Raw genomic sequence first — 12,992 nt, forward strand, 5'->3', positions numbered from 1 at the left:
AAACGAATCGAACAGTTTTCGGGAGAATTTAGGCTGTAACTAACCAACCGGAATTTCGGTTCGTGCGCCACTATGTATAAACCGTATAAATATATTTCTATACGCGCACCTGCACACAACTGTGGGGAAACCAGCTATGCGTTGAAATAGAACAAACGGGAAGGACGAAAAATTGGTTAAAGGTAAAAAAGAAAAAATAGTGGATTAAATTAAAGAGGAACAATTATATAATCGATTAACAACAAAAAAAAAAAAAGATTTAATGGAAAAACTCTTTTCCCTTTTTTTTGCTTTTTTTTTTTTTTTTTTGATTTCGCCCTGCCCGTGGGTTTTCCAAGTGGCAAAAAATGCTTCAGATAGAACAGAACAATTTTTGCAATTACGTGCGCAAAAGGGACGGGAACAATACCAGAAAAAAAAAAAAAAAAAGAAAAAAGGAAAGAAAGGAAGAGCGTAAATTCCTTCATCTAAAGTGAACAAATCATCCCATTTAACGTTAGTTACACCTTCAAAAAATTACACGACTTTTTCTGTTCATTACACGAATTTTTCTGTTCATTACACGAATTTTTCTGTTCGTTATACACATCGTGATGTCAAAAGGAAGAAAATGTCAAGGCTGAAAAATACAACTTTGGTGAAGCAAAAAGGGGGCTCTTCAGAATTTGCCTCCGCGACCCACCAGTCCTGGTGGCAAAAAACAAAAAAACAAAATGTACAAATATATATGTGTAACATGTGTACAGCGGGTGGGTAAATACATATATGTGTATATTTATGTGTACTAGGTGTGCCGCCCCTATGGAGGTGAATTTATTTCACTGCGCCCCTACTGGGGAAACACCCTTCTGCTTATATACACGTTACGTTGATGTACCGTGACGTACTGTTCTGTTTTGTTCTATTCTGTTCTGTGCTTTTTTGCGCATGCCAACCCGGTGGGCCAACATGTGGACTAAACGGAAGGGATTCATATTTCGATAAAAGCAAGTTCCATCACGCTGCAACTTTTTGTGCGTTTTTTTCTTTTTTTTTCTGAACAAGTCAGGTAAATTTAAAAAAAAAAAAAAAAATTTGCACACTTTTCTTATGAACATGTCATAATTAAATAAAAAACCAAAGTTCGCTAAAATGGCCATACAGTTCGTTTCTCTTAAAAATACAGGTTGTTTTTTTAAAAGTTTTTTGGGCACACATTGGGGGAAATGAATGTGGAGAAGAGGGGGAAAACAGGTTTTAATTTCCTCACAGCATTAGAAGGTACGTGTGATGCGCTCACCCCCCACAAGAACATACGTTCACACATGTACGAATACGCATGTGCAGCAAACTGTTGCGGGAACATGTGAGTACGCGTGTCCCTCATGCGTGTAACCAGTGAGAAGTATCTGCAGGTGTAACAAATTCGTCACTGCTGGAAGGTCGGGCAAGGAGAAATAACAGCGCAAATGAATATATGCACGTGTAAATGTTCATAAAATGGGCACTTATTCATTCCCCTTGTCCACTTCCCCCCTGCGTATGTATTTTCCTGCATATTTTTTGGTCCACCTGTGGTGAAAAGTGGTACATAAATCTGTCTCTTCCGAGCTCCATTCCCACGCACAACTTGTCACGAATGTTAAAACCTACGCATGGTACATGTACTCTGCGTTGAGTTCGTCTCCTTTGGGGACCCTTTTCCCAGGACTATAATCACCCCACCATACGAGAACAAACCTATGTATGTACATGTGTATGGACCATACCATGCGTGCACTTCAATCCGGTGTTGCTCTCTACGCAGTGTCGGGCATCCGTTTGCCCCTCGTGTAGATATTCTCCCCCTGACTGTGTAGGTCCCTCAATTTGCGGCTAGCTATTCTAAACAATGCGCTTTCGAACTTGCTGCAGTCTATGTTACTGCGTGCCTTTTGGTACCTCTTCACTTTTTCTTTATTTTCCTTTTCTGCTTTTCCAGCTAGGTGATTATTTCTCCCCTTGTCATTTTTCCTTTTCCACTTTTCGTTGCACTTTTCTTCGTTTTTATTTTTTTCATTTGCGAATGCTTTTCCTTGCCAACTCATAGACGCCGTCGTGGAGGTCATGGATACTTCGTGGTTTTCAAAATTGTAAAAGTGGACGCTGCTTCTGCTACTGGTGGTGTGTCCCTTATTGGTTTGGTCACTGCTGCTGTTGGCGTGGTGGCTAACCTCAGACGGGTTAGAGCACGTGGGGGCGGCTCTTCTGTTCTGAGGAGGTTTGCCCCCATTTGTGCCCACCCCGTTGTGCAATTTCGCAAGTTCATTCCTATGCAATGCATTAAAGTGGAGACCTTCACCGGGGTTGCTTCTACTAGCGGAACGACTATCCTTCCCTAAATTGTGCGTCTCTAACTTTGCCCCCTCCTGAGAAATTCCATTGTTGTCTACCCAACCCTGGTTCTTAAAGTACCTGTTACAGTCATGAAACAAAATCTGGGTATCTAAAATCACATCCAGGGGGGTCATTTTATTTTCGATTTTTTTTATCACATAACAGCACTGACAAAGCATCAACTTTTGTAGTTCTTCTCGGTTCAAATTTTCTATTAAATATTTGAACAGGTAAAAATGACTTCCGTTATTTTTCTTCTTGTAAGCGTTCTTGCTGTGATGACCATCATAAGTGTAACTGCTCATTAACCGGGTGTTGTAATCACTGTATTGCAGTTTCGGTTCATCCCATTTTTTCGTAGCAGCTTCGTCTGTTCTATTTAGCATATTGTTTGTCCTTTTTTTAAAAAATTCTTTTTTGTGAAAATTGCAAAAATGATCATAGGTTAGGTTATTATTTGGCCCTCTATGTTCTGTGATGAAATTGTATGATATGTTAATGAGGTCCTCTTCTATGGTTGCATTTCTGTTGTTGTGTCTACTTTTATCATTGCTCTCATCGTTGTTGTTATTATGCTTATCCTTTGCTCCACCCTGACTGAGGCTGCTCTCTTTGTTGGTCACCCCCGTGGAATTGTTGTACATGTTATAAGGGATGATGTAATTTTTTAGCTTCAAGTAGTTGTAGTATCTGCACAGAATTTTTCTAATTTCGCCATTTTTTGCGTCGACACTAGGTTTTTCGTTCACGCGGAGGGGGTTGCTCCCTGTCACGTGTTCCGCCTTGTGATCTGCTGGCTGATCTGTTGGCTGATCTGTTGACTGATCTGCTTTTCGATCCTCCTTCGTCACGCTGCTGCACACCTGCCTCTGATTACAGTTTGCGGAAAAGTCCTTACCACCGTTGTAACCTCTGCTGTTGCTTGGGGCGCTATTGGAGAGCTTTACCCCCTCATTTGACAAATTGGGGGGGCTGTTTTTTCCCTTTTCTTCACTATTAGCGTTCTCATTAATTCCCTTCACAGAATGACTATTCACGGAGTCCCCCTTATCTTTGCCGTAATGGTTGTTCATATTGTTGGGAAGAGTTCCTTCGATCGTCTTCCCCTTATTCTCTTCTTCCTTGCTAACAGTGGGGTTGTTTCCATCTGCCGTCTTCGCCTTATTGACAGCGCACTGCCTTATGTAGGCATAGCAGTAAAGGTTTAGAAGGTAGTCGTGAACGTTTTTTTCTTTCTTGTTTAAATTGTTCAGGTAATTTTTCAAAGATTCGTAGTTGCCCTTGAAGCTCTTTGTGAGGTCGCCTATATGAGCGATGTCTTGGTAGATGCCGGCCTTGGTTGCCCCGGTATGGGCGGTGGCTTTCGCTTCGTTCTTTAGCCCATCGTCAACGCATTTGCCGTCCTTACAAAGGAGGTTATCGCTTTGGTTACCGTTTTGGTTGCCGTTTTGGCTGTCCCCGTCTTCCCCCCTGTGCTGGTTCAAAATGTGCAAAACGCAATACTTGCATTTTTCAAATTCTTTCTTGTCTACATGGGGAGGTGACTTGGAAACATTCTGCAGAAGAATCTCCTGGTACTTCCTAATAAGAGCAGAGGACTCATCTTCATACATTTTGTTAAAGGCTAAATTGGGGGTTAACTTTTCCGTTGCCATGTGGTCATTTTTATTGGCTTCCTTCGTTTTTACAGTGGCTTCTTTGGAAGGATTTCCTTTTTCATGTGTTACCAGATCATCATTGTAGCCTCTGCGGAAATGGCTAGGAGGTTCATTCTTAAGGCTGTTCAATTGGATCAACTTATTTTTCACTTGTGCATTTTTATTCACCATGTGGGATATCTCCTTTTCGGCACTGGCACATGTGGTAGGACAATTTGCGAAGACATTTTCCCCATTGCATGAGGGGTCCTTGCTTTTGGGTGACTTCTTCAGCTTTTCCATTTCACCGCTGTAGGGGCGGTCATAGGGGTTAATGTGCACATTGGAGTTACCTCCCTGCTGCTGCTTCTTCTCATCACATTGGCCATCCCGCACAGATTGTACAGACTGCACAACATGGAAATTATGACCATCGGTTTTATCTTCACTGTTCTTGTCTTCCCCACGATGATCTACCTCTTTGCTTCCGTAGGTCACTCCCCTTGTCGAACACCCGGGAGTACATACAGGCAACAATTTCCCTTTATCGTTCTTTCCATTTCTATCCTTAACTGCAGTTTGATTGGGTTCATTTCTGTTCCCATTCATGTATTGCTTATTAACGCACTTAATAAAATTTGTTAAAACGTTTCTGTCTATTATATCCTTTATGTTGTATGCCCGTTCGGTGGGAATACTGCAATTTTTTCTTTTCGGGGGTTCCCCTTTGTTGGTGCTGCTCTGATCCGTGTGGAGTTGTGTTCCGTTTAGGTTAACCCTATCGATGATGTCTTCGACGTGGTCATAGGGGACGTTTTCGGGGATGCCTTGATTGCCTGTACTGCCAGTGTTGCTATTGAGGGGGCCCTTATTCACCGAATCTGTGCTCTCCTTGCACATCTGCTCTCCATTTATTCTGAGTGGCCTTTCCGAATAGACGTCCCATTTCATTCTTTTTCTTACGTGCTGAACGTCTGCAATGTTATTGTCATCATTGTCACTGCTTGGAGTGTGCCTGTTGCGAGTTTTGCCCCTTTGTCTGCACTTCCTTTCGCTCCTTTTTTGCTCACCCATGAGTAAAGAATTCTGTTTATTCGGAGGGTCAGTAGTAGCCTCCTTCATAGTGGTATGTCTAATTTGGTAGCAACTAAGTGAGGATTCATTTTGAGGATTCTTTCCAGCCATTTCGGCAGTCCCCTCATGGGTTTGCGTAAAACTTTGGCTGCACTGCTGATGGGTCGAACTTTGCGTCTCTTTTGTGCCTATTTCTCCTTTACCTGCAGATTGTTCATTTGTTACTAACTCCTTGGCCGAATTTCCTGCACAGTCAGGGCGATCCTCTTCTGTGGTCACTACATTTTGTTCACCCATTTTTAGAATTTCCTTTTTAGTTCGATTGGACTGGAGAGTGTCTCTTTTGAAAAAGGCTTCGTTAAGGTACTGCGCATTTCTGAGGAAGAACTGCAGGTCGACGCGAAGTTGTCTCACGTTTTTAAGGGATCCGTGATTCGTGTCAACTCCCTTTACATAGCTGTTTCTTTCCTCTGCATCTACACAGGGCGGATTCATTTCGTTGCTTTGTTTTACATTTGGCTGATTCCTCTGTTTAATTCGTTTTGCACGGCACGTTTTTATTTTACCAAGAAGTGTTTTCCCTTTACTTTGTTTACTTCTGCCATCGTTACTAGTCTGTCTATTCTTCTCTTCCGTAGGTGTAGCATAGTTTAGTGTGGGTACTTTGCCACCATGGGTGTAATTTTTTCTTGCACAACTTTTGACCATTTTCACCTTGCTGTTCAGGTTAATTTTCATCTCCCCATTTACACCTTCATAGTTAATGGAATTCGTTCGAGACATACTTTTTATGTTTCTAATTATTTTCCTTTCTTTGCGTGGATTAAGTAATTCGTCACTTTGGATTTGCTCCATCATTTTTTTGGTGCAGCGGCGAGGAAGAAACCTATTTGGGAAGGCACCCTTCAACCCGCACTTGCGTCAATGAAACTTCATAAAATTTTAAATCAGAGAATTGCAGAATGTAGAGTAGGAAAGGCTTTCACAAGGAACACCTTGTCTAGTGACAACATAGGCAACACTGTTACACAAAAGTGCATGCACAGTAGGGGAGGATATTTTCACCAAAAAGAGAGCAATTAAATGAACTTAACGAAGACACAATACAAATAAAAGACGTAGCGTCCACCCAGATACGAAAGGAAGAAATTCAACATAGAACAACTTCACGCGGGATAAACAGGCAGGGGGGAAAGCACAAGACAGTACACAATACATGCGAATGTCAAAGGGGGAGAACGACCCTTTCCACTCAGCAAACAATTAATTTCACACAGCGCAAGACTCTCCAAGCAGAAATATGATCAAAAAAAAAAAAAAAAAAAGTGAAAACAGATTTTATTAATTACTTTTGAGTCGCTTAAATCTATCCACTTTTTCTCACAGAACGGAGTTTTAATTTTTTCCTTTTTTAACAATCTGTTTTGCCGCGTGTAGGAAGGAAAAGGGGGGAAAGGGGTGTGTGTGTGACTGTGGTAAGCATCTCTGCCCTTTTGCATATAAGCACACTTGTATCATCAAATGGCAGATTATATCGTTCAGCTATGTAATGTGAAAAATTCAGCTAAATGCGTTGTGATGAATTGGCACGGGGCTTTCACTCGGGGAGGATGAAGCACACGGAAATGCAGTCACGGGGAAGTATTTGCATTTGCATGTGCACAAGTGCATGTGATGTGAATGGCGACGTCGTGCGTGTCATCGTATTCCTTGGATTAAACGATTAAGGGTCATGTATCAACAACCGCTCAGTATTCGCAAATCCACGTAGGTGAAAAAGGAAAAAAAAAAAAAAATTAATACAGTCTATACAACATTTCTGGTGCAACACAGGGCTCGTAACAATGTACCATTTGCACAGAAAAAAAATAAATGCATAAGGTTGGGGAAAAAAATCAAAGAACGTGCAACTTGCCTTGTGAAACAGTTCGACATGGTTGCAATGGAAATGGGAGTTACTTATTATTTGGTGTTGTGTTACAGATAATATTGTTAAGCAAATTGCATTTTTTTTTTTTTTTTTTTTTTTTTGGCTCTGTAAATGTGGGGAAATGGCTTGACAAAGTGGGTGGTAGTTGCTTGGCAATCTGGGGCACACAAGCAGATAATAAAAAAGTTACTATGTGTAGTAGCTTCCGCGAGGGGGTGAAAAGGCACATGTGAGTGGATGCTCTTTTATGAGTGCACTTGTGTTAGGGGGGGCGGGGGCAAAAGTTGGCAAACAAATTGAAAAAAATTGAAAACGCGATAGGGAAAATACGAAAAGTGAGCAAAACGTGAGGCAATACGTGGGGTGCAATTTTTCCCCCAGCAAAGTCGCGTGGAAGTGCCACTTTCAGTTTTGACAGAGACACACCTATAGACACATGTGGCGTGCAGGTATTATTGCGCCCCCCCAAATTGCTAAGAATGAATGAACTGCACATGCACATGCACGTGACGTGACGAGTGTTAGCCCTTGCGGAGCAAAGGGTACACGGGGCTTACACGGAGGAGGTGGCAGGTAAACGGTTCATTAACACTTGAGCGGGTGAATAATAAAACGAGTGAACAATAGTTGCGGAAAAAGCAAGCGCACCAGTAACTTTCAAAACATGGCTAAAAAAAAAAAGGAAACTTTTCACCCGTGTAAAATGTAAAGGGTTCACTTTTCGGGGTTTCTTTCCATATCGAGTAGTACACTCTTCCGTTGCGCTTTTTTTTTTTTTTTTTTTCTGTTCCTTCTGCATTCGTATTGCTCTGCATGCGGCACACCCGTATGCTATCCTGTGCGTTATCGCGCGTCGCCCAATTGGTACCAGGTGCTAATGATCGCACTGTTAAAGGGCCAAATAAACGGGTGAGAGGAATAAAAAAAAAAAAAAATTAGCGTATTCCTTTTGCAGATATGTAGAGTGAAAAGTGTTTAGTGCCCCTATGGAGGTCATCCCCTCGCGTGAAATTTCCACACCTCATTTGGTTCACCATCCGTGCAACGGGAAGAGTGGTGAAAGGCGAAAAGGGTGTCACATCTTATGCCTCCTTCATTAGCGCCAGTTGAATTTTTTTTTTAATCATCCTCAATGTGCTGTTACAGCTGCTGTTGTGGTTGCGAATTTTGTTACGACTGCACATGGTTTGGGCTCGGTCGCCATTGCCCCTTTCCTGCGCGTTCACTTTTTTTTTTTTTTTTTTTTTTTTTTTTGCATGCACAAATGGCCACTGAAGGGGCGCATTTTTTATTTCCACGCCAGGATTATTCCGCGCAGGAAAAAAAAAAAAAATAAATAAATAAAATACATGTTCATAACAATTCTTGCAACAACAAAAAAGTTGAAAAAATCACCTGACCGTTCAGGTAAAAGTGAGAAAAATTGTGGACCATATTTACCCTTGCACACAGTGAAATAGCTATTTTTTTTTTTTTTTTTTTTTTTTTTTCAAAATTGTGCTATATATTCGCTTCGGCGCATATTAGTTAATCACATGGAGTTTAAGACCACCCCAAAGAATGACGCAAAAAATGGGATGTCTTCAAAGGTTTACCCATCAGTGCAACTCCTAACCACGCGGTGAAGCAGGCCACATGGGAAGCTAATCTGCATATGTGGAGTTACACAAAGGGGAATACGCCACTTAAACTGGTAAGTGACTACATTCCCATGTTTTCCTTCACACCCACGCACAAGCAGGGCAGGCACACCAAGCCGTAAAATATTACCAGGCTTACATTTTGCACAAAAAATAATCCTCCATTGAAATGGGCATTGCTACTGGTGTGTTCCTCATTTCCTCATTTCACTCACCCTTGTAACCATCTTGCGGAAATGCAAAAATGTCAATTATGCCATACCAAGTGGTGAAATGAAGAGAACTAACGAGGTATATTCGTCTCCTCATGGGAAAAAAAAAAAAATTGAAATATTATATAAAGAAAATGCACACACTGTACAAATTTTGCAACATTCGCTGGATTCCCTAAAATGAAGAAGAGAGTACCCTCTACCACGCGTGTGCCCCCTGAGGGGTAAAGAAAAAAAAAAAAAAGACACAGGAGCGACTTTGTTACGGATAAACGTAAATTTTCCGTTATATTCGCGCATGCACATACACCATTTGGCGATCGTGCAGGGATTTAACAAACAGGTATTCACATATGAAAGGAGAAATAAAACGGTGAGGGAAATAACGGGGTGATCTTTATGCGCTACATCGATTCGTGTGGGTAACTCCTCTACACAACATCACTTGATACAACTGCTAAGGCTGAAAATCTGTTGTCTCCTTCGCATTTTTCTATGAACTTTTTTTGTATTATATTTCCCGTGTCCTGCGATAGAAAGGAGTGGAATATAATTTAAAAGCGTGGTGCGTCGGCCAGACGGACGAAATTCCGATCGGAGTTGTACCCCCATTGGAATGTGCGCACATTCGCATATGCCAACGAGTGGGGCAATTCATTACATATTTGAAACTAGCTGGAGTTGTTGTGCAATGAATAACGGGATGGTCCTTCCTTCCGTCCTGCGAGGGGAAACAAGGGGAATTAAGGGGCGTTTATTTGGCTGTAAATTACTACGCTTGAAATGTGGGTGAAGCAAATTAAGACTTACTAGTTCGACGAGCCTCCCGTCAATTTCGACAAAGACGATAAAATGGGTGTCAATCTGCAAAAAAAAAAAAAAAAATGTTATATTTTTTGTTTACACCATTTGGGCATTCTTCCAATAGGGAAAAGTTTTATTTCAACCCCCCCTAAAAAAAAAGTTGCACCTTACGTCTATGTCATCCCCCGTGCCGGAAGCCTTTCCTGAAAATTCGTGATGAAGCAGTTCTATGCTCTTGTTCACTTCGAATTCCTGTAAAGGAGGAGAAGCAATGACGCATATGGGTGTAATCATATAGAGGGAAGCAATGGCATATATATAGGTGCAGCTCCGAGGAAGAATTACCTGCCCCCGTTCTTTGGGCGTCATGTCCTTCACTTTGTCGAAAAAATTAGCCAAGAGGGAGTCATTGTCTTAAAATGGGAACATAAAAAGGGGCGGTATGACATATGATGAATTTCACGCAGCAGATGTGTTTTCCCCAGGGGAGGGTCCATCTCTCTCCGCGAGGAAAATCGTCCAAACGGACAAGGTACCCTTCACAGGCGGGTAGGAGACAGCATTACCTAGCTCAAATTTATTCTTTAAATTTCCATAGAGGTGAAAAAGAGCCACCGTTCCACATGAATTGGGAACAACCTTTTTTTTTTAGAGAGGGGAAGGGAAACACATAATGATAAATTTGCAATGCTGGTTCTTAAAATGGGAATACAAATTGCACGATGGAGAGGGGTTTATGTGTGTGGGCCTTTTGCAGGCAAAAAGAGTTTACCTGTTTCATGAACCAAATATTGTCCATGTTTTGCTCAGTACTTCCATTCGTTTCAGCATTGGGATTAACCTTTGGGTGGTAAGCGTGGTTATCCAAAAAATGAAAAAAAAAGAAAAAATTAAATACAAAATTGGAGTGGCAAAATGACATGCCCGGCAGATACATGCGTCATTACCGTGCCTTCTTTCAGGGGGTACAACAGTATTATTGCGTGCACGGGTTGCGGGATCTGTCACCGTAGGAGGGGATTTGCAAAAAAGAAAAAGAAAAAATGTGCTACGCTGAAAATTATGATGCAGGGGGATTGGAAAATTGCGGTTTTCCCCGCATCGAAGAAATATGCACACGTTTCTTAAATTTATATGTACTGTAGGAACTTCTCTTCCACGTTGCAGAAGGAAGGCAGGAATATTATGACATTGGAAGGCGATCTACCATATCTAAGAGCTCCGCATCAAACCCATAGATGTCCTCAAAAGCCAACTTTGTCTGTCCAAGTTTGCAGGAGTACAGGTAGAGGGACTCCGGGTTGGACTCGATGGGAACCCAAATATTGTTCCGTAGCATTTTGGCGGGTGATCAAATAATGTGCGGAAGGGGGGTGTATACCGTGCGGTGTTTTACGCAGGGAGGGCACTACCGTTGTCCTACACGTTAGCACCTCCCCTGTGTTGGTTTATATATATAGACCCTTTTGCGATTACACTGTGGTACCCTTTTTATGGGTGACAAATTTATTTTTCCTTATTGAGGTGTGAAATATGTGCACATAAAAAAAAGCGGCATTTGAGGGGGGAAGTATTATTTTATTTTTTTTTTTTTTATTTTATTACTATTTTTCCTTTTTTATTATTTTTATTTATTTATTATTTTTTTTTTTATTCTCCGCGATTTTTCATTTAACCCCTCGGGACCGCATAGCCGCCAAGTTGGGTGTACAAACAAATGAACAGAGTGAAAAGGTCGCGAAAGAGCAACGCACTTAAAAAAAAATTTTAATTAGCAGGTTGTGCATATGTGCTACACGGATTAAGCAAATTCGGTCGAAGCTTCTTTTTATTGCTATTTTTTTTTTTTTTTTTTCAAATTTCTTAATAGGTGATGGTGACGCTGGAACCCGGAAAGAGGGGATTAAAATGCAACTGCGGGGAAAAAATAGGGGCAATAGTATGCGAGAAGCGTTTTCAAGGGCAAGAAAAATTGCCCTATAGTATTTTGCGCCGACAGTCCCGCAGCATACCTATTATGTAATGTGAACTTATTTTGAAAGGGAGGGAAAAAAGATGAAGCATACTCTACTTCGCAAGTATAACCCCACTCACTTATGCGTACAAAACAAACCGTTAACGCCCTTTTTTTATTGGCAACAAATAGGCCCTAATTGCATCCTTGAAAAAAAAAAATAAATAAAATACTTCGTAGGAAAAACTCATTAAAAAAATTGCGACTCTTTTGCTTACCCACACGGTCGTATTTTCAAAATTATTACGAATTTTAAAATAAGAGAAATTCCATTTCGCAGGGAATATATTTCTTCGAAGATACTTTTTTCCCCTATCAACGAGAAAGCATTTATTTTTTTTTACAAAATTACCGCTAAGTGTACATAAATCGTATCACATCAGCATATCTACCTTAACGCAAAAAAGTGAATAAAAAAACGGCAACATGGCAAAGTCAAAGAACCATACGAATCATAACCAAGTAAGTTTGGGGCTACATAAATTGCCCCTTGGAGGAGGGTATTTTCACTGCGCTGCTTCGCTATGAATTCGCGGCCGCTTTATGTTCATTCGTCCTTCTCTGTTGCTGCCCATTCGTTTGGACTGTTTAGCAGTTCTCCCTACAGAACGCTGTTTTGTTCCTTCCTTAGCATATTGTGTAGTTTTGCTTTCTCCCCATGTGGTGTTGCCGTACTTATGTGATCGCTCTGTGTACATATCGCTACTTGATCGTATTTTGCATCACCTCATTTGATTACGTCCCTTTTCGTTTCCCCCCGCAGAATAGGAAGGCACACAAAAATGGAATTAAGAAACCCAAGAAGCACAAGTTTATGTCTCGCAAGGGGGTACGCACAAATACGTATTTGATATAACAACGTATATATGTGCTCGTGTATTGCACACCCGTTTAGGGAATTTTTGCGTTGAAATTATATCTTCCGCTGCTTCCCCCCACTGTCGTGATTATATGCGTTTTATGTTGCACGGCGTAGCTTCCACAGCAGAGGATTCGCTGCTCCATCTGCAACACTTTTGCCACGAGTGCTTATCCCATTTGTGCACATATATATATTTTTTTTTCCCACTTCTCAGTTGGATCCCAAATTTTTTAAAAACCAAAAATACTGCTTAAAGGGAATCATAAAAAAGAAGAAGGAATTGAAATTGAAGCAGAAACAAGAAATGAAGAATTAAGCTAGGGAACTTTTTAGGATAATAAAATATTAGATTTCTTGCCGAAATTTTGTTGCCCTTTTAAATTTTTACCTTTTCAAAATTATGTATCGTTGTGTAAATTTTTTTCTTTTTTTTTTTTCTTCGCACCCCGCTTTTTCGAACAGCT

The 12,992-nt window shown here is 41.0% G+C and overlaps 3 protein-coding genes across 3 annotated transcripts; 1 reads left to right on the plus strand and 2 right to left on the minus strand.

The window, feature by feature from the left end:
• Positions 1-1,778: 1,778 nt before the first annotated feature.
• Positions 1,779-5,924, minus strand: PCOAH_00045090 (Uncharacterized protein; the record flags this gene model as incomplete). Its single annotated transcript, XM_020061293.1, has 1 exon — positions 1,779-5,924. One exon carries the CDS (start codon positions 5,922-5,924, stop codon positions 1,779-1,781), a length of 4,146 nt encoding a protein of 1,381 aa, XP_019916317.1.
• A 3,355-nt stretch (positions 5,925-9,279) lies between these two features.
• Positions 9,280-10,991, minus strand: PCOAH_00045100 (Ubiquitin carboxyl-terminal hydrolase; the record flags this gene model as incomplete). Its single annotated transcript, XM_020061294.1, has 9 exons — positions 9,280-9,375; positions 9,510-9,569; positions 9,659-9,712; positions 9,824-9,904; positions 9,998-10,065; positions 10,219-10,291; positions 10,425-10,493; positions 10,600-10,653; positions 10,860-10,991. 9 exons carry the CDS (start codon positions 10,989-10,991, stop codon positions 9,280-9,282), a joined length of 687 nt encoding a protein of 228 aa, XP_019916334.1.
• Positions 10,992-12,092: 1,101 nt separating this feature from the next.
• Positions 12,093-12,844, plus strand: PCOAH_00045110 (Uncharacterized protein; the record flags this gene model as incomplete). The annotated part of the gene is made up of 3 exons (XM_020061295.1): positions 12,093-12,128; positions 12,430-12,495; positions 12,743-12,844. The coding sequence occupies 3 exons, from the start codon at positions 12,093-12,095 to the stop codon at positions 12,842-12,844; spliced, it is 204 nt and encodes a 67-aa protein (XP_019916776.1).
• Positions 12,845-12,992: the final 148 nt, after the last annotated feature.

The sequence above is a fragment of the Plasmodium coatneyi genome, chromosome 12 (assembly GCF_001680005.1).
Source record: "Plasmodium coatneyi strain Hackeri chromosome 12, complete sequence".
In the NCBI taxonomy this organism is placed as follows: domain Eukaryota; phylum Apicomplexa; class Aconoidasida; order Haemosporida; family Plasmodiidae; genus Plasmodium; species Plasmodium coatneyi.